This window comes from Hippoglossus hippoglossus, chromosome 3 (assembly GCF_009819705.1).
Source record: "Hippoglossus hippoglossus isolate fHipHip1 chromosome 3, fHipHip1.pri, whole genome shotgun sequence".
NCBI classification, from domain to species: Eukaryota; Metazoa; Chordata; class Actinopteri; order Pleuronectiformes; family Pleuronectidae; genus Hippoglossus; species Hippoglossus hippoglossus.
In genome coordinates, this window is record NC_047153.1 from 10,183,116 (window position 1) to 10,211,109 (window position 27,994).

Consider the following 27,994-nt stretch of genomic DNA (forward strand, 5'->3'; position numbering starts at 1 on the left):
GGAGCAAAACAACAGGGACTATCAATGACCAGATTTAATTTTGTGGCTGATCAGTTCATGTTTCACAGATTAATTATGTCTAATATTTGCTGATATTTCTTGGCTTCAACAAACTACACAAACCCACACCTCACATGACAATGTGTGAAATCATGTCATGTATCTTTGGCTCTATGTTCACACACCGCAACAACCCACCACTCCCTGTCTCCTCTCCTCTCCCGCAGCATAACAGCAACTACCAGGCACCTGCTACGCCCCAGATGAACCCAGACGGAGGCCTCTCCTCCACCTCCTGCCCGTCTGAGGAGAACCAGCCACCCTCTCAGGCTTCCACCCAGCCCCAGGGAGCCACCCAGGAACCAGGCGGCTACATGCTGACTCCCAACGCTCCCGTCCTCTACGGATCCTCCTTCGGCTCCTTTGAGAAACCTCCACCTTACGCCTGCTGATCCCTCAGGCATGTTGGGATCTGATCTGATCAGGCGGAGTGTAGCATATTTCAGACATTTCTTAGATGACCTTATAGAAGGAAAACACACCAGTGAGCTTCACCACTTCTGATTTAAAAGCTGTTTCGTGTTTCTGGTGGACGTGAACTGAACAGATTTATAGTGTGAATATATAGACATTATTTATATAAATATATTTCATGTGCATTCATTGAGAGAATCGGTTCTGGAAACACACTTCTGCTTCCATGACGAAACTTAGATCGAGAGAACTGATACCACTCACATCTATAGGTAAATATGAGCCAGCAGCTGTTTATCTTAGCTTAGCATAGCATAAAGACAGCCACCCTCATTCTGTTCAAAGGTTAACAAAGTCTGTCTAAATCATTTCCTTTAACCCTAGAGCTGATCTTCAGATGCTCACATATTACATAAAGAGATTATAGAAAATGAACTGTGATCTGACAGTTTGTTTCTGTTCTACAGGTGTATGTGTGTATTGTCTCACTAAACTATCTACCGTAGAGTAAATAAAAGGGCTTTCTTGTAATGTGAACTGGAGAGTAAATGACGTTACTTATGTTTGTGTGAATCATTTAATGTGCACTTTAGAGTTAATACACTGGATATATTATTTATGATGCATGTTCACGGCTGTGGGATGGGCTGCTGTAGCTGTTGCCACGAGATACATTATGTATAGAAAAGGCACCTGTAAGAAATCCATGATGTATGAAAATACATGTGGAGTAAGGGCTTTATCATTTTTGGGGAAAAAAGTGTATTTGTTTAGCTGCTGAAAGTCAGGTGAGAAGATTTAAAGATTGATATGGTGGCCCACAAGTGTCAATCAGAATACAAAAGTCACAACATGAATATAAAAGCCACAACACAAAGAAAGTGAGTGACAATAGATGTTGATCAGTTGCCATGGCAATATTTACTCGGCAGACTCACTTCCATTGTCAGTGCAGTTTTTTGCATCCTGTTTGACACTTCTGGGCCACTGTAGTTACACTACTCGTTTGTTAGAGAAGTTACACGCCAGCCGCCAGTTAACCTAGGTTAGCAAAAAGTCTTCAAATGGGGAAATGGCAACTCTGGCTCTGTCTGAACGTAATAAAATCCACCTACCACATGTTGTGTGTTTGTTTACTGACGTCGACTCAGCATCAGTGTAACAGCAACACTCAGTGCTGCGCTACATTTACCTTTACCCCCTCATTACCACTCATGTCTATACTGCTAAACTTTTAGAACAATAACAACATGTCACACACGGAGCAGGAAATGAAAAGTTTATCTTGTAACATAACCACATAGCATACAAATCCATTTTTGGAAAACACATTTCATACGACTGCTTTTATTTTTGGTTGTTTTTAAATAGGATTTTTCACTGTTGAGGGAAGTTTAAAAACTGAAAAGGCAGACTTCTCTCAGCATCATACACATACTGGCAGTTAAAGTGAAAAATAAAAACTAAAGAGAAGTTCAATATACAACAACAGATATTATTAAAAAAAAAAACCATAACACATCAAGCTCTATATTCCGGCAGTCATTCGTCAGAAAACTGGAAAATGAAACATTACAGAGAGAAGTCAAATAGCACTGGAGCCCTTTTGGTATTTCTCAATCACAATGCTCCTGACATTCTTTATCTTTATTGAGTTTTGATTTGCTCAGCACCTATAAATTTAAATTAAAAGCAGAGTACCTAATGATTGACAGTACTTAGATCCCTGGCTATTGCTCTCAGTCGCGAAAAAAAAAAAAAAAGATTTCAAGAAATGAAAACGGTATGGATTTGTTGCTCGACCTTTTCTTTTAAGAAGCAGATGAAATGAAGCGACTCAGATTACGGTTTAACTTTGGATCAACTTAAAATGTGCAGAAAACCTCAGTGAGCATAAGGTAGTGTTCGTTTTCTGTCTTCTATAAAGCATTGTACAGTCACATTATTTACATATTCAGTATTTTACAGCGCACTCTTTTCTTAACTCTCAGTAGCTTGTGTGGTGCGATTGATGCAGTGCTCTCTCTCCTTCATGGAGCGGGCCCCTTCCTGTGTCCCTGTGCTTCTGAGACTAATCTGTCGTCCGCCGCTCGTGTATGTGGCAGGTTTTTAACTGTGAGTGGGGGGGGTTCTGAGGGAAAGAAGGGGCCTTCGTGATGAAGTTATATCGATGATTATTGAGAATCGGGGTGTCGGACAAGTCCTTTAACGGACTGTAATACTTCAAAATGCATAGTGTGTTAACTGCTCTGTTTGTGTGTCACAGCACTGCACCCCTGTGAAACGGTTGACCTGTCGAGAAGTTTGGGTTGGTTGTTTCTTGGCAGGCACGTGGTCGGTTTTTAAGGTTGCAGGCAGACATGGATTGCTGCTTCGATCGAGAAAATGGCTTCAGGTCGCAGTCCATTTCTACCTGCAACAATGTGCAAGGTTTTCTCTAGAGCACAAAGCTGTGCCTAATATCACGCCTGGTAGAGGACAAGATTTGGCTTAGAAGGAGCAAATAATATTTATTCAGTCCGCAATCGACTGATAAAACATTATACACCAAACACTCATGAAGATCCGAGCACCTAATTCCACATTCTCTCGGCTGATTTCTCAACTTTTTATTCGGTGCCTGTGTTCTTCCCCTATTTCATCGGATTCTGCATGAGGCTTTGATTATTTGAAGCTTTGTGAACGTGGGCCTCAGGTGAACTGGATGTAAGCAACATGACCTCAGCTCTATCAGCTGAGATGCTGCAGCTAAGAGTCATTTCCAGTCAGATCTGTATTTTGAGCACAGGATGCCAGGCGCAATAGGCTGACCCGAGACCAACCAGTTAACATATTACAGGTAAGACCCTGTATGTTCCTGTGGGCTGACAAGGTTGTGATACATGGGCAGTTCTGAGGCAATGTTGTGCAGCATTTATTCCCATATCTTCTGCCTAGTGAAGGGGATGTTGACCACCGGCTGACTAACAACCCAACTAATTGACAATACTGTGAAAATCCCTGCACACACCTCTAGGCAGCAGTGTTGTCACAGTGGAAGGACAGGCTGATCCTGGGTTAAGGATCCACCTGCACCACAATACCTGGTCTAGTTTTTTTTTTTTTACATTCCAATCTAAAAGATCTCCCCCACTGGTCAAATACTTTTATAAACATATTGGAAATCATCCCCATTGCCTCAATCAACTGCTTATGGATCAGTTTTGGCAGACTGACACGCTGGTCACTGGTGGGAGTCCAGCAGGGGGCAGGAGTGTGAGCGGATGTCGTTGTGCTTATGGATGGCCTGGTCCAAGTCCAGAGGCCGTCCGTTTACACTGACCTCCATGCAGCCGCTGTAGGGGGCTGAGACCAGCGTGGAAACCAACAGGACGTCATCTGAGGGATGAAATAACAACATGTGAACGAGTGTGGTGACAGTTTTTTCTCAGAATAACAATTTGGCAAAAAGCACAAAATCCTTATTATGATTTCTTTCCAGTTTGAGGAATATTGCACAGTTGTGCAGAACGAAGGAAGCTGTGACTGAATTTTAAGTTTAGTCAGAGGTTTGTAGAGCACACATTTTACTTAACAGCAGTAAATACAAGAATAACCAGCAATAACATAAGAGAAAATGTCTGACTTTCATTTTAATTTTTCAATGTGCATTTAACAAAATTTCCACTGACTATAAAATAACTTAGAACAGCTTGGGAAAGCCTCTACTATTTCAATAATTAGAATTTTAAGTACTGATCATTTGTAAGACTGTTCTGGGTTCATCCAAATTACTCAGCATCAGAGGTTCCTCACAGAAGTGAGACAAACCAGTGTGTGACAGAAGTGCGAAATTAAGAGTCCTCTCTGAAACTTATCATCCTATTGTCACAGTTATATTTGACAGCGGGTGTTTATGTTGGATCAGAACATGAGAGACAAATTCTGCTGTTGGGGAAAATTCAGTTCGGTAGAGCAACAGCCATTAGAATATATATATATATAAGGAAAAAACTAAATTGCAGCTTTAATTCTCTTAATGTTGATAACATTTAATGTAATTTTAGGTTCTAGGCCCCACGTTGGGCGCCATTTCTGCAGTGAGAGAACAGGAGCTTGTCTTGGGTCTTGATGAGCTGTTGCATTTATTTACTGACTAATAACCTAAACTGCAGATTGACCTGTGAACAGGCAAGATCATTTATGGGACAGGACACTGTTTCGAGATCTGATATAAGGAGAGATATGGCTTCCACATCGGTATTGTCTAACTGAGCATTAATGGAATGCAACTGGTATTTATCTTAGAATAACATCCTGCAAAGTGTGCACATAAACATATGGGCCCTCACCAGGGATGCCTCCTAGGAAGGTGGTGGATTGAGAGAGGAGGTCGGTAGGAACTTCAGTGTCTTCACTTCTTCCAGCCTGGCCATCGACCAGCAGCAGCGTCTGGTTGCCCGTGATCGTCACCTGGATTTCATGACTCTCACCGTCACACAGTGGAGCGGGAGAGCTGGCGATGATGGCATCACCTGTAGACACCAGAACAAACTGAAGACACACAAAAAAGGTAAGTTTCCAAAACAAACATACAGTTTTTATACAAACTAATTTCGTACACATCTACTCACATCTCTCCATTCATCCATGCCAGGATGATAGTTGGCCAGAGCGATGGAGAGAGGGACTCTGTCCTGGTAAACAAGTGCAAACAGCACGCCAATAGCGATAGTTGGACGCAGGGTCAACTTGAGGCTCAGATTCTGGGATTCTGACGTGAGAACAGAAAGTCATGAACTTTGTCGACAAACAAGACTGTTTACAAAAGTGTAGGCAATAATGTAAATCAACTTATAATGATCTAAACAAATGAAACATTGACTAACTGCTGCAGGAAGAAGCTAATTAAACTGAGTTATGCAAGCTTCAAACACGCTAACACACACGCTGTACCATAGCTGATGTTGAAGAGAGCGAAGCCTGTGCCGGGGTAATAAGCTCCAGGATTCTCTGTGCTGAAGCACTGCATGTTGTCGTTGGACCGAATGGTCTCTTGTATGGAGGAGTCTTCACCCGTCAGCCACCGCCACTCCCTCATACAGCCGTCTAGACGAGGGTTCACCTGCGAAATGAACACAACATGAGGAAAATGTAAAGAACGTACGGTAAAAATTCAAGAAAACACAAGAGCACATGCAAATAAACACCTGATTGACGAGGCCATCCTCTCTGAATGGGACTCCGCCCACGGTGAGGTTGAGTTCGTGCATGCCTTTCTTCAGTGTAAACAGATCACCATTCACTGCGATCTTCATGACGGCCTCCCTGTCGATCTTAATCACCAAACTCCGGCCCTGCTCCTCCACGGAGATCTGAGGAGAAAACAGGACATTTGAGGAACTTTGGATCAGCTAATGAAGCTCCTGTAGACAGCGTTTTATTTTTATTTAGCCTCCAACCTTTCTCCATTGGCCGTCATTGACGATTGGTCCTGTGCTGGTCACCCTGCTGACTGTGCCATACTTAAGCTGCAGCTCCAGCTTCCCGTGGTGCATCGCCAGCACGATCCAGGAACTGTTCAGGTGACCACCGGCAAAGAAAATCACCCCCTCAGGATCGTAGGTACGGAAGTCGAATTCTGCTGAGAAGCTGTGAGAAGAGGTGGAGATTGAGTTTAGGTATGAGCATGTGTGTTTAAATGACAAAGGTTTGGTGGGAATACATCAGAAATATAAGAGAGAAAAAGACATTTAGTGACCAAAATAGCTTTATCTGCTACCCACTCTGATAATGCGGGTGGTATTTTCCTTCCTGCTAATATTAGAAATTATTTTTAGAATTAGCTGATTCAATTTCTCACGGTGACTATGCATGGTAAAAAACAAGTTTTCTTTTAAGACCTGCGATGAACTGTTCAAACCCCTTCATTTTCACTTTACGATAAACACTCATTAAAAACAAACATTTAAACAAGAACTTCTGAAAGGTTTTGCCTGAAGCATTTTGTTTGAACTGCATTTTGAAAGGAGGTGAAAAAAAGTCAAGTGGGAGCATATTTCTGGTAAAAAGTTAATCCCCTTATCTTCTAAAGCATTTTAAAAACAACAAACATGCAGAAAGTTGGAAGACCTGTTTCAAGGTCAATACTTTCCCAATCGTAGTACTGGGATGTTTTGTTGCCAGAGTAATGTGAGACATTTCCAAACAAATTAGGCAAAAAGTAACGTTACTGGAGAAACTATTTTGTTCATTATTAGTTTAAGTTAAATAACCAGAATCATGGAACTGGAAAAGGTCAATCAATTGTTTTTTGATCTTGTCCATCTTTCTACTAACTCTGTAACTCGTGAATAAATGTGGAAGAGGTCCAACATGTATGTCAAAAGACAACAGTTGAAGTTATTATTATAGTTCAACACAGAACAACTTTCTCACCCAGTTTGAATCCTCCTACGGAAACGCAGCCTCACCACCGGCACGCCACTGAACATGCGGCCCAGGTAAAGAGAACGAGAGTTCCTCTTCAGAGACGGCGACAAACAGGGAGTTATAGTCTAAAGGAAAAAAAACAGACAAACAACAAACTGGAGATCATGCATGCTGCCACATCAAGAGAACCACACAAGTTTACCAAAGCTGCATCTTCACTCATACAACAGGTTTCGGCAGGTTCACCAAGTTCAATTGAGACTTTTAATATAGGAAAGGAAGCAAAAACATGTTTAATGAGCCTACCAGTCAAAATATGACTGTTACAACAATCCTTCTTTTACTTTACAGGAGTGTGACATTTCCCAGCATCTGGCATTCACTCATAAAAACAGTTTTACCTTCAGTGCTGCCAATGGCAGGCAAGAGAAAATATCTCAGTTCTCTTTTGAGACCTTCCCTCTCCGAAATGTATAAAAGATCATGAAAGTTGTTTCTAATTTTATAGATCTTTTACAACTAGCGTGGAAGCTGAAATCTGAAATGGCTGCTCAATATACAACAGTTAGTGTATTTCACCTTACAGCTCCAGAGGTCCTGGCCCAGCTTCATGCCCTGTCGACCATCACAGAAGCATCGGAAACTCCCGGGAGTGTTCAGACACTCCTCTGCACACACACCTGTCAAGCACTCATCCACATCTGAAGAGCGACAGAGCAGGATGGAGAAAAATTAAAGAGAAGGAGGGATGAAAGTGACTACTGAGGTACAAAGAGTTTCAGAGCAACAGACCGTTCTGTAAGTTAACAAAGTCCCATCATTGGTGGAATTAGTCAAAACATGAACCTCCGAGGATCAGAAAAACATCACAGGAATGTATGAAAGAAAAATCTGTCTTATCAGGGAATGCAAACAACACTCGAGTCAAGTGGTCTTTGACGATGACGGGGTAGTGTCTCTCTGCTCCGTGTATAACCTTACATGGCCATGAGGACCTTGTCTATAATTACTGTTATTTCTCTGAGGAGAGACATGGAGGTTATGAAAAGTCTGGTTTCCACAGCAGAGCCGCAACAGGGCACAGAAGTGACTGATGACTTTTCCATGTTGTCAGTAACAAATATAAATTTTATCTTACTGTTATCTTATTGAATAAAAATACATGGCTTTTTCGTGGGAAAACAAAATCCTCCTTGTTTATTTAAATATAGACTGAGCAGTTTTTAATGTTTCCTACTATTAATTCTGTGGAGAACAGGGATTTATCCTGTTTGATATATACAAGAACAGATTTGTATAGTTTGAGCTTCTCATTACACTCAGCTCCAGGATTATGGGAAGAGTGTGATTGTAACATCAACATCAACTATATAAAAAGATGGACAACATCTCCACTTCCAGAAATTAAGCCAAAATATCCTGTTTGAATTCTGCCATCATGCACATTTGTCTTGGCAGTACTGATTGGGGGATGGAGCCGTGGCAGTGAGATCCTGCTGATACCTGTGCTTGACCAATCATGAGTCAGCTGTCAATCATGATGTTTCACCCCATTCTTATAGCATCAAATAACAAATTAAAACAAAACTTATCAGAAAGATTAACACTTGAATTAACACCAGAGAGATTACAACTACCTAAAATAACAGAAACCATCTTTTAAGTAAAAATGTATTTGACATATTTTGACTTTTGAGTTTGCTCAATGTCCAATTACTTAACATGGAGGAGGCGAGATTTCTGACCCGTACTGCAGCCATCGAACAAATTTAACACAAGGAGACATTGACCTGTTACCTACTTAAACAGTGTCTGCAAATGTCTTTGCATTCCTTTCCTGACCTCGCAACACAGCTGCACGAATTCCCGCTGAGCCTGAAGCTGCTCCTCACTTACTTTTCATCAAACTGTGTGTGACTTTCTTCTAATGTGCGTGTGCGTGTGCGTGTGCGTGTGCGTGTGCGTACACTTACCAACACATGTCTTGGTTTCGTTGTCGTAGACATAGCCGGCATCACACAAGCACTCATAGCTGCCGTCCTTATTCTCACACCGCGCTGTTCCACACACACCTGCGTCCTCACACTCATTCACATCTGAAAGACACAAACTGTGGTCACAGCTGGACAAGACTGATGGAGATTCAATAAAACCAAGATGACCTTAACATCAACCCCCCTGCTGGAAAAACATGATCTAATCATTTGTGTATATAAAAAAAAGGAGACCTACCAACAAAAGTATTAGAAATAACAACCAAAGTTATAGGGTAATAATAATAATAAACTCAGAGACTGAAGTCGTAAATTTACAAGGCAAACTCTGCAGGACCTACATGAATACAGTTGTTAGGTTATGTGCATCTGTGGTTTGTGGCTTACCATTACACATCTGGCGTCCTACCAACATGTATCCTTGGTGACAGGAGCAGCGGTAACTGCCCATAGTGTTGTTGCACTCGTGATCACACCCTCCGTTTCTCTTGCTGCACTCGTCGACATCTGCGAATAGGATGGTCGTGCAGTCAGCGTGAGCGCAGGGAAAAACATCATCATGGGCTGTGCACAGCATTAGGTTGTTAGGCGTGTGTTAAGATTTCCCATAGCAGGCAAATTCAGGATCCAAATGTACTTAACGAGACCAGTTGTAAAAGTTCACATTTGACATTCTGAATTGTTGGTTTGATACAGGTTGAAAAGCTGACATAAATATCCTATGAATTAGTGCTTTGTTAAAACGGCTTACAAGTAACTGACACACTGTGGCAGAGTGTTTTAGAAGCAGTGCGGTTGTCAAGTGGAAAAGGCTCGGACCGAGTTCGACTGAATCGGCTTTGGTTTCCTCTCACGGTAAGGTGGCAGGATGAGTCAGAGTGGAAATGTGTGGAATGATGGCCGTGCCATAAATCAGACAAACATGGTTCTCCCTCACAGTGTGTGTGTGTTTTTAAATTATGTATGTTTTCCTGTTCCGTTTATACACTTAATATTTGAAAATCTGTCCTTTGAAAGTGAAATCTTTGCTCTGAATTTCACTTTTTCTCAGAGGAGATACAGGGTAACTAGCTTTGACTCTGTACAGAGACTCGCTCGGTTTCTGACGTGAACTCTGTGACCACAGTTCCCGTTCATAGAGTTCATATTGATGTGACACACAATTCACACATCATTAATAACAGCGGTGGCGGCAGCAGCAGCAGCAGCAGCAGCACTGGGTTGCTAAATATTCACCTCAACAATAACAGCTGTAGTAATTATAATAAAATAAAAACTAGAAAACTAAAATGGAGTTTAGCAAGGGTAAATAAATTCCAGCACCACTGAGATGTAAAATGATGAGAAATATCAAATATAGGACTAATAAAAGTGAGGGATAGAGCTCTTTCTCTCAGTGGACAGGGCAGGGATTGGCTGTCAGAACCAAGGTCACAGTGTTGACATCTACCCAGTGACGCTGGACGTGACACTGAATGACGGGGCAAAAATTCAACCTCTGCTCCTCTCTCGCACGCAATTTTTTCCTGCTATACATTTTCTCTCTTTTCAAAGTCGAGGATGACGATACCTTTCTCACATCTGGCGCCCATCCAGCCTGTAAAACAGTGACACAGGAAGTCGCCCTTTTTGTCCTCGCAGCGCACCGTACCTCTGGCGTTACAGGGAGAGGGAGAGCACTGGTCTGGAATATCTTCAAGAGAGAGGAAAAACAAAGACAGACACATGCAAGGAATTAAGTGTCATCATTGTTTTGTGGTGGGTACAAACCGGATGTGCTCAGTACATGTGATTGTAAAGTGATACCAGATAGACGAAGGGCATCTCTGATGTTCTGCATATCAGGACGTCAATATAAATAGCCTAATGCTGGCTAAGCCCTCCTGCCAGAGATGCCCTAGTTCAGTCCTTCCCAGCATACCTGACCTCCAGCGCTCAAGAAGAAACGGATGTTTGTATCTGTATTCAACTATCTCTTCATTTAGGTTTGTCCTGTTTCTGTTAAATAGTTTCACTTGAGTTCTCTCCAAACTTGTGTAAGTGAGCTTGTGTAAATCTTTTCTCTCCCCCTACAGTTTCATTTTCCTAGAAGAGGAGTTTTGAGTTCTCGACAAGTCCGGGCATGTTAGCTGCAGCTCAGAAAGAGAGAGTTACAGTCAGGGACAGTGCCTGGAGAATATGAGGGGAGCAAGAGAGTGAGAGTTCCCATCAGCAAGCAAATCATTTTCCATTTGGTGATAATACAATGCATTGTTGTATCTTAATTAATATATATTAACTACATATAGACACTAGATGTTTTGCATCAATTACAAGAAGCAGATGTATAAAGCTGCATTTCTGCCCGATTTTACTGCCTATTTATACCAACAACAAATGAATGGATACTGAGTTGTCATTTAGAAAGTGAAGAACATACTGATGATTAATTTAATTAATATTTTCAAAGGCATCAAATAAATGCACTGCTTTCAGCAAAAGGATGAGTCATGTAATTCATCCCAGTCATAAACAGCAATATTGACAATCAGTGAATGTAAGTCCTCTCGACAACTACAGCAATGAAAAGCTTTTGTATAATTGTATAATCTGATTAAGTTCATGATGCAGATATCTTCTATCAGGCAATAATTAACTTAAATAAACCTGGAATAGCACATTTATATGTGTACGATATATTTGTGTACATCATTATTCATAATTGTGATATGAAATGGAAAATGGAAAATATTTTTTATGGATGCAACTAAGATAGGGATAGCAGATAAAGGAAATAGATGCAGGAAGTATTGAAAGAATAAACTCTTTCTGTTGTGACTACAAATAAATCAACTTTTGTGATGTTGGTAGCATGGTCTATAAAATCAAATAATTAGTATTTGTGGAATCTGCTTTTTGACACTGGTTTACCACCCACCACTAAACAGATACTGGTTTACCACCCACCACTAAACAAATACTGGTTTACCACCCACCTCTTGACTTAAACAGATGACAGGGGGACAGAGATTCGCAGTGAGAGAGAAAGATGGTGTGCTGAATGATAAGCCAAAAAAAAAAAAGAACCACCGTATCTTTAAGTGCCACGATGCTGCAGCTGAGTCATGGAACCAACACCCCCCACCCCACCCCTCTCCCAGCTTCCTCGGCCAATCGCAGCGAAGCCGGGTCGGTGCCGGTCTCTTGTATCCTGATGCAGCATAAAATCCTGTGCTCCACTCACGACCGACGTTTGATTCACGTCACTCTCGCACGCTGAGCCAGCTCACGGAGGAGCTGGTGCAGTCACCCGGAGAGAGAGGGAGGGAGTGTGTGACGTTGTGAGGGGTGTGTTGCTCATTCACCAATGTGCGGCATCACTGTGGCAAAGTGCTGCAATGTTACCGAAAGCTACCTGCTGGGATCACGCACATATGGTGCGCTCCCTTCAACGTCAGAGATACGCCGCAGGAGGTGACCTGGAGATGACGCAAAAAAAATCCTTCCTTATATTTCATTTTTTACACTTGGAGAGTGTGTGTGCCGGCATGTGACTGCAGAGCAATGATACTGCAGTGTAGCCCAACCCTGCACTACACCTAGGTAGCTCCCTCTGGAAGTAGTGATACTTGCACAGTGAAAAATGAGAGGGGAAGGGGGAGAAAAAAAGCAGCATCTATAAATTTCTATAATCAGCCTTAATGTGAAGTTGACAGACAAGTAAGTAAGGGTGTTAAAAAAAAACCTACTGTGGACACACGTGACCAGATCCTGTTTCTTCTTTTCTGAGTCTCCAAACTTGTCCATGCAGGCTAGAGAGAGACAAAAGTGAAGAAATTTAATGAGGTGATTACAAACGTATAACCAGAAAATCTGGCTGTTATGAGCAGAGATGAAGGGTTTGTGTCAAAATGAAAACTTACCTAAATACTTTGGATAAAAGTAGTCCTAAATCAGGGAGAAGAGAGGGATAAAGTTACTAAGGTGCATAAAGAAGAATCTAAACAGAGCATGATAATCCAAACAGATGCTTACAACTAGTAGGGATGTCTCCGCTAATGCTTGACACAATCTTAGGATTTGGTTTTGTTTTGAACCAGAACTCTGTGCTCACACTCACAGCCGGGAAGAGCAATTCATAAATAATCATTAATTTCAAGTGTGGCATTGGTCCATGTGCTGTAGGTGTCTGTGTGTTATATCGAGACAGAGCTTATGGAGTGATTACTGTAATCTGTGTGTGTGTGTGTTCTTTCTCTAATGGGTGCGGCCTTTTGCCAGGGGCTTCCTGAAAATTCTCTGCATTCCGAATACTTGGAGCATCCCTCTCTCCTCCTGGCTGCAGTTTTCAAAATTTTGGGAAAAGGAACAGAGGAAAGAGACTTTAGGGAGCTTATGCTGCAGTACGAACCAGATGCAGCAAGCTGAGGTGTACAAAAAAAAAAAAAAAAAAAGAATCAGCAATCGTTTGAAAGTTGTGCTAAAGCCAGACACATGAAGCCTGATTATAACCCCAATGGGATTGCTGATTCGTGACAGTAGTAGAGCAAGTTTTGGGTGATTAGTAAGCGTAATACTCAGTTGGGACACCTTATTATTGATTATCTGTCCCTCTGGAAAAGTCAGTTAACAGATGAGAGTCCAGAAACTTGGAGTAATCGCTTTTGTTGCCAGTATCTGGGAACACCCCTCTCTCTCTCTCTCTCTCTCTCTCTCTCTCTCTCTCTCTCTCTCTCTCTCTCTCTCTCTCTCTCTCTCTCTCTCTCTCTCTCTCTCTCTCTCTCTCTCTCTCTCTCTCTCTCTATCTGCAGTAGGAGAGCTGCAGTAGAAGAAAATGCAGAGTCAGAGACGGGTTTTTTAGAATGAATAATGCAGCTATGAATGAGACTGCAGCTTTCTGTCACGACATGGTAGACAAGCTACAGGCGTTCAAACGCTGCCACGCCGGTGATGCGCGTCCAGCGTCACCTAGCTTCACCTTTTCCCCTGAACCCAGCTCTACTCCACGTTTAATCCTCCCTCCGACGGCTTCCATGTCTCCGCACTTGGATAATCTTACGAATAATCTGAGTCATCGATTGCCTCATTCCCTCGCTCTCTGCCACCATTCGCAGTGTCTAAAGTGAGTAAAGGGCGACTGTTAAAGAGTGGCAGAGGCTTCACCGGCACTATGCTAACAAACACTCCCTGTGCGCACAGTTTAAACTTGTTCTGAATCCCTGACTTACAAATCATGCAATTAAACTGACAAAATGCAAAAATAAAAACATTTAGCACTGCCAGAATTTACTTGTTGCTCATATTTCTTGACAGCTGACATTTTGAAGATGTTCGGGCAGGAGCCTGCACCACAACTTATCTTGTTGATTAACAAAACACACACGCTGACACATGCAACATACCACACACAGACATCTGCTTTAAGAATTAAGAAGTACGAATTAAAGGTCTTAAGCTAATGAATGTTTACACTTCTTGGCCCAAAAGCTGTTGCACGTTTTCTGACACACTGGGTTATTTATATCTCTGGATCTGATTTGCATAATTAGCACAAGTAGTATTAAGCAGGATTATGTATTCACATGGACAGAGGCTGATTCGCGCATTCTTGAATCCAGAAGGGAAACTAATCGGCAGTAAATATTCCTGAGCACACAAGGCGCGATGGATTTGGTTTGTTGGTAAACGGAAATGAGAAAAACAGGGGGGGAAGCATGTATACAGATTAGTGAGGCAATGTGCATTAGTGGGAGTTGAATGAAACTGCTCATCAGCTCCTAAAGAGACCAATCAGAGGGGTTTGTTTGCATCATTCACGTGCACTCGTGTGTAAGGATATGTAGTCGTGGACATGTGCAGACGGTTCAGATGTTGAGATGGAGAAGAGATATCCAGGTGTTTCCTATTTTTGGCAGGAACATAAGCCGAGCAGATCTCCAGCAGACGGAGCCACTTTTAGCAAATGGAAGACATAAGTGACTATGTACAGGGATAGCAGTGTCTTCACTAATACTGTACTTTCACAAATTCCAGCCTAGTCACACCGACTCAATGTCTGTCACAGAAACAAACGACAACAACATCCCAAGTCCTTGACATGGAAATGTTATGTGTACTGATGGCTATCAGCGATCTGGACTTATTGGAGCATGAACATCACCAGCCCAGACAGTGAATCATTAGTCTAGTGTCACATTGCATTCATCAGTTTGCTGTCAATATGAAACCAACCAACCTCGCAGCCTTATGGAAGTTACATTATATATTGTAATAGTGACAACGGTGTTTTGAAGATCTAATAATTCAGTTTTTTGGTGCCTAAGGAGAAGAGGGGTGTTTGTTTGGGGTCATTGGGAACTACATGCAACCTTGACTGAAAAAACAAAACATTTAAGTTTCGTTTTGACGCTACACACAGGGGCAGATCCAGAGGTGGGGCCAGGGGGGCATTGAAGTACACAATGTCCTTGAACAAGGAACAAGTTTCAAAATCTGTTCAATGAATGCCAACACAATTGGGTCCGGACTTTCTCGGGAGGTTGCCAATGTCATACGAACAACGCAGCAGGAGACTCTGCGATCAGACGTGTTCACAACAACACAGCAATGGCCGGAGTGTTAACGTGACCGGTGGCGCAACGGGCAGGGGCAGGACGTAACACATCAATTCTGCTGCGGGGTTCATATTTTTGTTTACAGCACATCCACACTGGCGTTGACTCTTATCACCAAACGCTCTCTTGACATCTTCGTCAAGGTCTTCTACGTGTGTGTCATCTGCTGTGTTCACACATCTACGTCTCCTGGATTGCTACAGACATTATACTAGGAGATCAGGCAGAAACTACGGAGCGTCTCACTCGGACATTTGCGTTCACTCATGCACCTCCTCTGGTGAAAATACTGAGGTACTGCGGAGTCCAGTGCATGCCCCTTTGGAGAATGTCAGGAGATTATCAAGAACTCAGTGCATGTCGGAAAGCGGCTTCAGACATTTGCGGTCTCACAGACAGCCCCTCTGGAGAATGTCAGGAGATTATCCGGAGTTCAGAGCATGTCTGAAAGCAGCTTCAGACGTTTGCGGTCTCACAGACAGCCCCTTCGGAGAATGTCAGGAGATTATGCAGAGTTCAGTGCATGTCGGAAAACAGCTTCAGACATTTACGTTCTCACAGACAGCCCCTCTGGAGAATGTCAGGAGATTATCCAGAGTTCAGTGCGTATCTGAAAGCAGTTTCAGACGTTTGCATTCTCACAGACAGCCACTTTGGAGAATGTCAGGAGATTATCCGGAGTTCAGAGCATGTCTGAAAGCAGCTTCAGACGTTTGCGGTCTCACAGACAGCCCCTCTGGAGAATGTCAGGAGATTATCCAGAGTTCAGTGCGTGTCGGAAACCAGCTTCAGACATTTGCGGTCTCACAGACAGCCCCTCTGGATAATGTCAGGAGATTATCCGGAGTTCAGAGCATGTCTGAAAGCAGCTTCAGACGTTTGCGGTCTCACAGACAGCCCCTTCGGAGAATGTCAGGAGATTATGCAGAGTTCAGTGCGTGTCTGAAGTGGCTTTACTGAATCAGGATGGATGTCGGTCATACAGTTGCCCCCTCTGTGAAGACCCATCTAGAAAAATCCTAGATGGCTAGAATCCTCTGGCTGTATAAAGAAGTGAAGTACTCACAGTCTCCGGGTCGTTCTCAAACACCTCCCTGGCCTCCTCCTTGGTGCACCTCTCCTCCACGCACTCCCTCTCCAAGTGGCCCTGCTTCGTCTCCTCGAACACTTGGTTGGCTCTCCGGTGTCTGCTCAGGAACTGGTTCGCCTCCTCAGGGGACAAGGAAACTAAAAATAGAAGAAGAAGAAGAAAACTAAATACACGGTGTTCATGAAGGCAGCAGGGGGCAAGGAAGGGGTCAAACAGCTCGGGGGAGTTCGGGGACATCTGCGGCTCCCAAAAAAGAAAAGAAAACATTGGAGGGAGGTTGCGAAACATCAGCAGTTGATGACTTTGATAAATCAGCAGCAACACAAATGTCAAAGGGGGAATTAGCAGGGTTAGCTAGCCACCTAGCATGTGAGTGTTTACTTACTGCCGCCGGAGCAGCGGACACCCAGCAGCAGGATTAGCAGGGCGGCCGATGAGAGGGACTGGGTCGGGGTCAGCCGCATTGTTCAGCCGCTGTGTCTGCGCCAAGCTCCGGAAACTTTCTCCTGTCCCGTTCCCTGCCTCCTCCTCCGCTTCTCCTCTGTGTCTCTCTCCCCCCCCCCAACGCGTCTCTCAATGTCACCACTGTCCGCACCCGAGGAAACACTGCAGGTATTCAGGTGGATCCCGTTAACGTTTTTTTTCAGATGCGGGTTTAATTCACCGCCGCCGGAAGGTTGCGAGCTAAACTGTGCGGTGCTTCTCCCGCATTAACTACCACCGACCTCGTTTTCTTTTTGACTTTCACTTGCGGTTCAGCTCGTCCCCCATTGCGGGCTTTACTTTAGTTTCCCGAGCCTCCTCTCTGCCTGTCTCCGCTCCGGTGCTCGGTGCTCGGTGGCCGGACTCAGTCTGCTGCACGCCTCGGCTGCAGCTGCCTCGGGAGGGGGAGTATCTGAGTGTGGGCAGGAGTTTGTCAGTGATGCAGCCCCACTGTTACCACTCATGGCCGGAGCCACCTCGAAACAGGGGTCCTGGGGCAACAAAAGTGCTGTTGGGCCCCCCCACCACCACACATAACTTGTTTTTAACAAGTAGAAAACCGAAGGAGAATTCATTATTTACGAAAAAATACCAAACAAGGTCACTTATTCCAGATTCTCAAGTGGTGGCAGAGAGAGCCACTGAAATTCACATTTTTGTCATCCTAACACAAATTCACATTTCATTACATACATGTCATTTTAGCTGACGCCAGAGCGACTTACAATCAGTGCATTCAACTCTCAACGCTCTGCAATTAAGAAATGATGGTGATTTAATACCCATCCAATTCTGTGTGATTAGTTTTAATGCGACTAAACGTATAATGGTGTATTGGTATTTATCTCCTTCCTTCCTGCAGCCAGCCACCAGGTGGCGATGAGAAACCTTGGCTTCACTTTTGGAGAGCCATCACGTCATCCATCTTTATGTACTGTCTATGGTTGCAGTATTAAAGTTGTATGGAAAGTAATGCACAATAACACAATAAATTACAATAAAATACAACATATGTTAAGTTATACTATATATTACATTAATTGATTTTGAATGAAAGTATAATTAGTGACTGGACTGTGGACTCAGGATATTGTTCAATATGTTGGACTCTTAAGCATTATTATCACTTTATTTTTAAACCAGGCACAAATATAAAGTAACTACCTTTAAGTCATTTTAAATACAATGCCATTACTTTTCATGTCATTCTCTACAGGTCTGCTCACCATCTTCCATAGTAGCCTGAGAAGCTATATTGACATTAGGTGTTGCAGCCTGTGAAACTCTCTCCAGATCCTCAATGCCTCATCTCTGGATCCTTTAAAAAGCTCCTTAAAATCCACCTGTACACAAAGGCTTTTTGCTACTAGTTTCATTTGCTATTATTTTCTGACCTTGGCTAGTTTTTAATTAATTTTTTTCTTAACTCTCTGAAGCGGCCTTGGGTACATTGAAAGGTGCAATATAAAAAAAGACCCTTTCTTGACTGGCCTTGGTTCTTGCGAGAAGGCAGAAATAATACAGTATTAAAATTCAACAGCATCAAAATGAGATTGCTTTGCTCAGTTTTATTTTAACAAACAAACAACAATGAACACCTACATTTAAGTTATATATTAAAGATGGCCTGTTTTATATACAAGTCAAACAGTGTACACAGGAGAACGCTGAAGATGAGGACAGAAATAGAAGAACAGCTGAAGTTTTTGCAGCCACAATGAGAGGTGTCTACATCTGGTGACAACAAGGGTGGGTTCTGGGAACAATTAAATCATAACACATGTTTCTTAGGGATAATGATTCAATCAAGAAATTGGAGCAGAGTTGGATCGAAAGCCTGGAGGCTCCACTTTCTCCTCTGTGGTTTTCCCCGCCACAACCAACCACCACAATTTCAGTTCGTTGTTTCCAGATGTCTTCCTCAATGAGACCAAAGTGAAAGAGAATTTAGACATCGTACTATGATTCAACAACAGGGAGAAAAAAGATGCAGGTGGTCTCACAGCCTGGTCCAATGTGACCACTTGTTTATTCCTCTACACAAACATCACCCATCTCTTGCTCAACACACGGTAAGTGCACTACAGAGCTCAGCTCTATTTCAAAGCCTCTTGGAAAGAATTGAATTCATTGCAACGTGCTATGACTACGTCATCCAGTTTCTGAGTAGGTCACTGGCAAGCCAGCTTTCACTGTGCCTCACTAAGAAAAACAAAAACACAAAAGTGAACAAAATCCTCCCAGAATACTGTATTTACCAAAAGCTTAAAATAAACCGATCTGAGAAAGTCGACAAAAATGACTATAACCATCTACCTCTATTTCCTCTTCTTGCCATTTCTCAAACCCCCCCCTCCCCCGCCATCCCATATATATCTCTCATTCCAAAATGTCCCAGGAAGTGGCCACTGTGGGACGCTGCCAAAAGTGACACTGCTGTTAATTAAGGTCACTTTCTGTGCAGGTGCGGTGGATCATGGTGGATTTCGGGGGGAGAGAAGGGAGGACAGGAATGACTCTTGATACTGTTGTGTTTGCCGAGAGCCTCGTCGAAGTCCAGCTGGCGGCCGTTGACAGAGATGTCCATGCAGCCGTGGTAAAACGCAGTCACAGGGGTGGCAGGTAACGGGACTTCGTCTTAGGAGAGAGAGAATGTGACAGTCAGTGAGAAGGAAAACAATGAGAGATGGAGGAAAACACAGGCCTGACCAAGGTCAAAACATGGTATAATAACAAAAAGTAACAATAAAAGCCAGCGTACATTTCACAATTGGGTTTTAATCCTGTCATCAGGATCAAGAACAACCTTGTCTTGGAATGTATTCCTTGAATATGTAATCTAAAACTCACTCTATTAAGATGTTTTTAAGATGGAACGGATTGGACTTGACCCTTTAGCTCTCAAAGTTAGAGTTAAGAAACACCAATGAAAACATAACCTACTTGGCAGAGGTATAAAAGTAACCTCGAATGTTCCAGCCCCCCCACCAGGACAGACTGACATTACTGAATTACTTGTTTATTCATACATTCAACAACACATCAATGAGTGTTGATCGTTCAGGGGAGGATAAATCAATTTAGGACAAAGTTTTGGCAATGGTGGCTTCATCACTTTTGGTCCAGACTGAAATATCTCAACAACTATTAAATTGATTTATGTAAACATTTGTACAGATGTTCATGTTCTTCAATTTTAATTTAGTGCCATCATCTGCTTTAAAATGTTTTAATTTTGAACTCAGAGACGGTTCCCACACGTTGGCCACATTGCACTTTTTATGGTGACCATACAGCTGATATATATTTTGCTCAAAGTTAACTTTGTACTTGTTGCTCTGACGAACCTGGTATCCCACCAATATATGTACTGATGGGTTTCTGCATGGTGGTATTGAGGCGCTCCAGTGCCACCTGCAGGGCATCAGATGCCATGTACGTAACCGTGGAGGAGTTGGCTGAGATTTGGATTTCGGTGGGAGTCACACTCAGCTGCAGTGTCAGCCGCTCAGGGTAACACAACATCAGTGAGTCCAGCTTCGCCACAGAGACACCGTCCAAGAACACCTGCAGGTCCTGGAGAATGGAGGGCAATAACATCGCCAAGTTTAACTTATCTTAACTTTAAGATAGATATGAGCTGATTTCTAGCAAAGTGCGTACAAAATTAACTCACAGCTTCTCCTTCACCCTTCGTTACCACAGCGACCGATAAGGGGACAATGTTATTGTAGACAAGAGCAAAGAGGACGCCTGTGCTGCTGGACGGACGGATGTTCAGCTTTATATCCACCTTCCAGCTCCCAGAATCACCTTGTTAAACACACCCATACACACAGAGAAACACAATTTAGTTGCATATATTTTGTCAGGTTGGACATTTAGAAAAACTATGTAAATCCCATGATTCTAGCTTTACTTAATTAAAACATGTTTGGATTTTCTCAAAATCACATGGTTGCAACTCTGAAGAAAGTCTGTCGTTCTAAAGCCATGAAGAGTTCTGTCATAATGTGAAATGATATGGAATATATGAACCCCTCTGTTCTAGAGTCCCAAAAAAGTGAAATAAAATAAAATGTATTAAGGAAAATTAAAAATAATTTAATGTAATCTTTTCTGCATTATTTATTCTGTAATATAAAAGTGTTTGTATCGGCACATCTCCGCAAACATACACACTGATACCAATGTGTCTGTGAAAGGCCAGTTTTTATCGGCCAACAGACAAAATCGGTCGGGCTCTTGTCTGTACTTCTACATAAAATAAGGCTTTGTTCAAAATCCACCAGGTCAAACTGGGGTGTTTCTGGGTGGAACATTTAGCTTCTTAGTTCCTCAGTTCTTTTGTTAACATTTCTTTTTGAATCAAAACACTTTGCACAAAACTTCATCCGTTACGCTGCGTCAGCTCAATAATCTTAAGTAGTTTAGATGAATGAAATGCAGAGATAAACAATTTTCCATAGGGATTAATAATGTATAACTTAACTTACTCACTGTAGTCAATGTTGAAGTGTGCCAGTCCGGCCCCAGTGAAGAAAGACCCTCGTTCCACATACACAAAGCAATGTTTACTCTTCTTCTCCTGGATGACCTCCTTCACCCCAGATGCTCCTTGATTCATCAAGTTCCAACCCCTGATGCAGCCGTCGAGTCGAGGGTTGATCTGACAGACGGACAGAAACACAGAGTGCAGCAGTTTTGGATTTCTGGACTAAACCCCAGTATCTTAGTCAACACTTTATCCAGATTGTTATTTTAGCATCCACCATGTGTGCTGGGTGATTCAGTAGAGTGTTTGCAGCTTACAGGTTTGATGATGTTTTCTGTGCGGTTGGGCAGACCGGCGATGTAGACCTTGGTCTCCAGTTTGCCATTAACTGAAGTAAAGAGACTCTCGGGGCTGTTGATGCTCATCACAGCTTCCTTGCTGATCTTCACACTGATGCTGCTTTCCAGTTCATCCACAGAGATCTGCAGGTTACACATGATACTTCACTCAACGCAGTTTCAAACTAGAACGCACAGTTATCACAACACAACACATCAATTCAGTTTAGTGATTTAGTGAACTATAGCTCTTTCTCACCACATGCCACTGTCCATCATTTATGGCTTTTCCTCCGCTGGTGACCTTGAACGTGTGCTGGTTCTTGAACTGGACTTCAATGCGACCGTCCCTCAGCCCCAACATGAACCATGAGTCCTGCGAGGACTCAGCGTACAGAACAACTCCCTCTGGGTCGAATGTGCGGAAGTCAAACTCTGCTGCAAACCTAACAACGTCAGCAGACAGAAATATAAATTCACACACTATGAATGTAACTGCATCGTCTATATGAATGCTTTAGCATGTTTTCACTAACAATCTTCGTACCAACATTTTAAAAATATTTATGGACATTTGAGTTGGTTTTGTTTTGTTCTACTTCTACTACTACTAATCAACAATCACACTCAAAAGTCCACTCTTAATAAATCCACATTTTCAATAGCATTACCATACAATGACAACTGACATAGAAAAGCATAAACGATGCCTACTGTAATTAATCATAGATCTCAACCATCAAGTCTAGTGCAAGTGTGTGCTTGTGTGTAAGTGCATGCATTGATATTACTCATGTTATGGGGACACTCTATTATGGGGACTTGTCTTCATAAAGGGGACATAAAGCAATTTCACATAACATAACAAAATTTGATTTTAGGGTAAGGTTAAGGTTAGGTGAAATGAACACGTTGACTCGACTGTATGTGTGTGTGTGTGCGATATAGACTTACTTTGTGTTCTCCGGCAGACGGAAACGCAGGAAGATGACCGGCAGGCCTGCGAACTGGTCCCCCAGGTAGAGCATCTCTGAGTGTTTGTGGTCGTACAGGTCCACACAAACAGGGATTCTCTCACAGAATCGTTGATTCTCAACCAAACGAAAGCCCTGACGACCATCGCAGTGACACGCAAAGCTGCCCACTGAGTTTATACATATGCCGTCACACATGCTCCACTCACACTCGTCTACATCTGCAGCAGTGGAAAAAAAGAAACATGAACATGCAGTGATCTTTGGCTCAAGTGTCTGTGGCAGCCGGTTGATGGAAGTAGTCTTAGACTCGAGGTGGTAAAACAGGAGCAATAGAATTAAGTCTCACCGTTGCAGGTTTTGGAAGTGAAGTTATATTTAAATCCCGGCGGACACTGGCACTCATACATCCCAGGCGTGTTGACACATTTAGACAGTTTTCCACAGATACTGGGATACAATCGGCATTCGTTGATATCTGGAAAAAAGGGACAATGGACAAATTGTCTCGTGAGAATTTGTACTATGATAGATCTGAGTGCTGATTTATAAAAGAAAAATCATCAAGCTGCATTTTGACAGCTTTCTTTTCATGCAGATTTTAGACACCTGCATATTGTTGGAAAAGTTACATGAGCGTTGTCCCATAATGGAGTGCAGAGACTGTTTTGATCAAGGAAGGAGTCAGCTGCTGAAAATTATTACTTTCTACTTCAGATGATTCGTATCCATCAGGAAATATCATCGGGGAAACATCTGATCGGTCCCTGAGCCATAAAGAACTATCTTCAGTGAGGAAAAACAAGGAGTACTGCAATACATAGTCCAGCCCCACAGAGCCCAGATGTCAACGCCTGAGATGATACGAAGAGACACTGAGGCAATAGGATTTAGGTTTTCAGTTTTTTGCACAGTTTTTGCTGCTTCTGACTTCATTCCCTGGTTTTCTGCTGTGTGTGATTGTCCCCATTCACACAATGAATGCCAAATGCTGCTAACACTTACTGCCAGAAAATAAATCTCTGCTCTTACTCTTCACCATTTCAGTTTGAGCTGTCTGTTTGTATTATTTTCTGTAAATGAGTAACCGACTACAAATAGACAACCTGCTTCCTGTTTACACACACTCTGTGTATGTGTATAGTCATGTGATGTGAGTTTTCAGGTGTTCTTCCAGTTTACCAATCTCTCACCAATACACTTAAACACCTGAGCTCCAGCGTCTTATCCATAACAAGACCTGGCATTTTATAAGGACAGGTTCCACCACTTAGACCCTGTCAGATGGTCTCAAATTGAAATGTGTCGGCCCACCACTCAGCCTTTGTTTGGGAAACGTCTTGCTACTCCACCTGTTCGTCTAAATCTGACCTCTGTTGTTTTTGCCTTTGCTTAGGATCACATACAGTCTGTGCCTTTGCGATAACCTGCCACGCTCAGCCAGCCACCTCTGCCATGTGGTCATGTTTGAACTCTTGTCATCACGCTCACTCGACTGGATGTGAACTCTGAGTAGCAAACTGGTTGGATATAATCACCGTATCAGAACCCGGGACATTTTCTGTAATGATTCGTTCGTTCTGGTTCAGAGTTCCTGTGTAAGCGACTAAAACAATTAGTTTGATTTGTTTGTGCACAACCCTCTTCATGGTCTTGTATCTCTCAAATCCTATAAAAAAAATAGGAGAAAGTAAATCGACCAAATTGACTCAGTCTATGTTTGTCAAGACTTTGAACTCCATGAGCATTTAACCCACTCGAAGACAAACACTGACTCAACACAAAAGAGGACAGATAGGTTGGGTTGTAACAGCTCATAGATATGAGACTGGTAAAAAAACAAGGGCCATCTTTTCAGACATTTAAAGTTTTTCACATTCAGTTCCAAAAGAGGTCAAATCTGGTCAGCTTTAAAAAATAACAAATACTCCGGGCCCAGGGGACGACAGCTGGGAGAGCAGTTTTGTTATGAAGTGTGCAGGGTTCCACTGTCCATATGAATACATTTAAAAAACAAAACGTATCAAAAAGAATAATATACTGTACAGAAACATGTTTTCTCAGCTGCTTAGTCGGACTAAATGTTCCTCTTCCATATGGACAGTAACACAGCTGGATGTCTTTATAAATGTGACATAAGCCACTAATACACACACATACATAGGATACATGGACTTTGCGTATCGGCTGATACCAAGTACCGATCCGATACCAATGCAAATAAATAAATAACAACTTCTTTAAAGTACTTTAACAGCTTTATGTTACTATGCTGCTGTTTTACTTGTGAGACTTTCAGCATGAAATATCTCAAAATTGCTGACATTTCAGCTAGTTCTGGCTAATGCTACCCTACCGGAAATCACTTCTTGTTCTCCAATCTAAAAACAGGACTCACCAGTGTAAGCACAGAGCAACAGTTACAGTTATAAAAATGACTTCCAGAAAAAGAATACAGCAGTTTTATGTGCTTTTAAGACGTGGTATTGTCAGCATTTTTCAGGAGGCATTTCCGATGCTGCTATCTGTATCAGAATCTATATCTCTAATTAAACTTTAACATGAAGACAATGAAGTCTTACCCACGCAGTTGATTTTGTCATTGATGAAGTAGCCCTCTTCACACATGCAGTAGAAACTGCCGGGGATGTTGTAGCATTTTTGATTACATCCCGCTGGAAATTCAGGATCTGAACACTCATCGATGTCTGTCAACACGTCACACATGAAAAATGTCTCAGCATTTCAAACAGCGACATATATACTGTAAGTCTTAGGTCCAATTCTAAGTACAAACAACAGGATGTTTATGCTCAACCAAAACATGCAAAATCCCAACATTTTGTATCAGGACTCACCGTCCTCACAGCGAACCCCCTTCCAGCCGGGCTTACACACACATGTGAAGGTGGCCAGGCCGTCCACGCAGCTCTCTGAGCCCTCCTTGTAGCATGGATATGGTGTGCACTGGTTACTGATCTCTGCAACCAACAGTTTAAGTCACTAACCCAGAGGATGTCATTGAAAATATTTCACTTCTGAAACAGATAGTAATTTATAATCCCCGGGAAAGCCCCTCACCGTTCACACAGGTGCGGAGGTCAGATGGGATGGAAGAGTCCGAGTCGTGGTTGTTGATGCCGACACGGTGTGAACCAAGACACACTGCAACAGAGAGTGGTGTTCATCAGGCCGGGCTAGTAAAGGCAACACTAATTCATATCACAATATCTTGAAATATACAGTAAACCCAGAAAACTTACCAACATATTTGGGATAGAAGTATTCCTGCGGGGGAAAAAAGGAGATTCAACAAATATTCACTTCTGACAAAAAGACAAACAAACGAGAGAATCGGGGACGAGAGAGTGAGCAGACACACAGTCAGCTGTTCTCTGAATCAGTGAATCAGTCCAAATTAAAGCTTCAGTAAAACATTAGGCGGCATCACCAGTTTACTGATTATAGATTTCGCTGTTGGAAAACTGAGTGTTTTTAAGATATAGCATCTGATCTAAAGCTGACATGATTAATCAATTGAAAAAAAGACTGTAAGATATTGAAGTAAATTGTTATTAAATTCCCTTACGCCTTTTCACTGGCTTTGTAAAACCTCTTTGATAGTAGATGGACTATGTTTCAATTGTGTGTCAGACAAAATAATAAGAATTTGAGGAGGCCAGCTCGTGAGAAATTTGGCCATTGCTTTTTGAACTGCTTATAAACCCAGGAATGTAGTGAACAATGAGGAGGTATTGTATTTTCCTGTAATTATCTTTCTTGTTATGTGTTGAAGATCAATCAAATTCATTCTATGATACGACCAAGGCACTGGTTACCGTCTCCGGCGCGTTCTCAAAGATCTCCCTGGCCTCCTCCTTGTTGCACAGCTCCTCGATGCACTCCCTCTCCATGTTGCCCTTCTTGCTCTCCTCAAACAGAGAGTTGGCTCTCCGGTGCCTCCTCAGGAACTGGGAGGCTGAGGTCTGGCTCAGGACTGGGAAATGAAATAGACACACAAACACACTCAATTAAACGTAATGTGTGAAGCATAAAACAATAGCAATAATTATCATCAATAGCAATATAATCGATAAATTGACTGACCATCGTGAAAGCACAGTGAGGAGGTATAACACATAACTGATCCAGTTCAGATGTATAAAATGTTTTGCTGTTTATCAAGTGTTTGTCATTCTCTGCTCATAAAGAAGAGTTTAAAAACCACAACCTCAGTCTTCGAACTTAAAAGCAGTGGTGGTCAAATAATTCCTTTTGAGATGCAGTGGAGCAGAAGTAGAAAGTTGCATTAATGCAAATATTAATGTAAACCACAAGTACCTCAAATGTGTACTGAAGTACAGGGCCTGAGTAAATGCACTTAGTTACTGCTTATGTGATATTATCGTGATAATTATTGATATCGACTGATGTGAACATTGTGGACATATTGTCCAGTCTCAGTATTAATCTATCCATCTATCTATTGCAATGTAAAGTAAGATGTGGACCTTTTAGACATAATGCTAACAACAACACCAGGCTTAAACCTATCACAGATTACTCTCCTCTCGCTTGTGTGATTAATACATCATAACAACACATGATCCCAGCAGGAATGTCAGTGCTGTGATCCCTGCTGACAGATTCGAGCTGATGTGGCTGAAGTGGACACAACCTAATTGCACTTCTATGAAACGGCCTGACTGATAAAAATACAAAAATCCAGTCATTGCGAAACCGTTATTTCCCAGAAATGGCCTGGGTCTGCTGTCACGAGCGGCTCGTGTTGTTCAGAGGTCCGTGAGAAGAAGTCACGACACTTTCTCTGGTGTTCGTCCAAAGTTTTACACTCACTGTGATTCTAAAGAAAAGCTGCGGGTTTCTAACCAGGACGCTGAGCCTTGCGCCGGTTCCCCGCATGTACGTGTGTGTTCACCGTGTAAACCGTGAAATGTCCGAAACACTTACATCGATGGGCATCGACGAGCGTCACGAGAAACACGAGACAGGCCAAGGTTTCCCCGAGAGGACGTTTCTTCCTCCTCCACATAGTCGAGCCGTTCTTCATGCGAGGCCTCGTCTGGCTCTGAGCTCCTGTGACTACAGAGAGGGAGAGGGGGAGAGAGAGAGAGAGAGTGG

The 27,994-nt window shown here is 42.5% G+C and overlaps 3 protein-coding genes and 1 long non-coding RNA gene across 6 annotated transcripts in view; 2 read left to right on the forward strand and 2 right to left on the reverse strand.

Annotated features, from left to right (window-relative positions):
* Positions 1–1,973, forward strand: part of LOC117752867 (transmembrane protein 255B) — a 16,383-nt gene extending 14,410 nt beyond the window's left edge. For both annotated transcript variants that reach the window (XM_034570577.1, XM_034570586.1), the window contains exon 9: positions 228–1,973. In XM_034570577.1, coding sequence (XP_034426468.1) covers positions 228–452 — 225 coding nt within the window. In that variant the 3' untranslated portion in view covers positions 453–1,973. The remainder of the gene's footprint in view (positions 1–227) is intronic.
* gas6 (growth arrest-specific 6) lies at positions 1,739–17,464 on the reverse strand. Its single transcript, XM_034570563.1, has 15 exons — positions 16,948–17,464; positions 16,539–16,699; positions 12,782–12,806; positions 12,608–12,670; positions 10,450–10,572; positions 9,267–9,386; positions 8,859–8,981; positions 7,465–7,586; positions 6,892–7,010; positions 5,916–6,105; positions 5,664–5,828; positions 5,410–5,578; positions 5,088–5,227; positions 4,806–5,007; positions 1,739–3,852 (listed from the first exon to the last, which is right to left on the reverse strand). The coding sequence occupies exons 1-15, from the start codon at positions 17,024–17,026 to the stop codon at positions 3,698–3,700; spliced, it is 1,956 nt and encodes a 651-aa protein (XP_034426454.1). The 5' UTR covers positions 17,027–17,464; the 3' UTR covers positions 1,739–3,697.
* Positions 17,465–17,725: 261 nt separating this feature from the next.
* Positions 17,726–19,270, forward strand: LOC117752874. The gene is made up of 2 exons (XR_004612159.1): positions 17,726–18,215; positions 18,262–19,270. It is a non-coding gene; the product is annotated as an uncharacterized LOC117752874 (long non-coding RNA).
* On the reverse strand, positions 18,611–27,993 carry pros1 (protein S). 2 transcript variants are annotated; one of them, XM_034570542.1, is made up of 14 exons: positions 27,824–27,990; positions 26,692–26,849; positions 26,116–26,140; positions 25,934–26,017; positions 25,711–25,833; positions 25,435–25,560; positions 23,202–23,330; positions 22,833–23,073; positions 22,138–22,324; positions 21,858–22,022; positions 21,546–21,714; positions 20,722–20,858; positions 20,393–20,621; positions 18,611–19,682 (listed from the first exon to the last, which is right to left on the reverse strand). In XM_034570542.1, exons 1-14 carry the CDS (start codon positions 27,921–27,923, stop codon positions 19,495–19,497), a joined length of 2,061 nt encoding a protein of 686 aa, XP_034426433.1. In that variant the 5' UTR covers positions 27,924–27,990; the 3' UTR covers positions 18,611–19,494. The 2 variants fall into 2 exon arrangements, with proteins under 2 accessions (XP_034426433.1, XP_034426440.1); XM_034570549.1 differs by lacking the exons at positions 18,611–19,682; positions 20,393–20,621 and having other exon boundaries at positions 20,720–20,858; positions 21,542–21,714; positions 27,824–27,993.
* Position 27,994: the final 1 nt, after the last annotated feature.

Excerpts from the sequence above, each read along its gene's own strand:
- pros1 (XM_034570542.1), bottom strand. The coding sequence starts at position 27,923 with ATGAAGAACGGCTCGACTATGTGGAGGAGGAAGAAACGTCCTCTCGGG. Across the intron at positions 26,141-26,691 it reads TTGAGAACGCGCCGGAGACG|GAATACTTCTATCCCAAATA; the intron begins GTAACCAGTGCC and ends TTTCCCCCGCAG. Across the intron at positions 23,331-25,434 it reads TGACAAAATCAACTGCGTGG|ATATCAACGAATGCCGATTG; the intron begins GTAAGACTTCAT and ends CCTTTTTTCCAG.
- gas6 (XM_034570563.1), bottom strand. The coding sequence starts at position 17,026 with ATGCGGCTGACCCCGACCCAGTCCCTCTCATCGGCCGCCCTGCTAATC. Across the intron at positions 7,011-7,464 it reads AGGACCTCTGGAGCTGTAAG|ACTATAACTCCCTGTTTGTC; the intron begins GTGAAATACACT and ends TTTTTCCTTTAG. Across the intron at positions 5,829-5,915 it reads ATGACGGCCAATGGAGAAAG|ATCTCCGTGGAGGAGCAGGG; the intron begins GTTGGAGGCTAA and ends TTTTCTCCTCAG.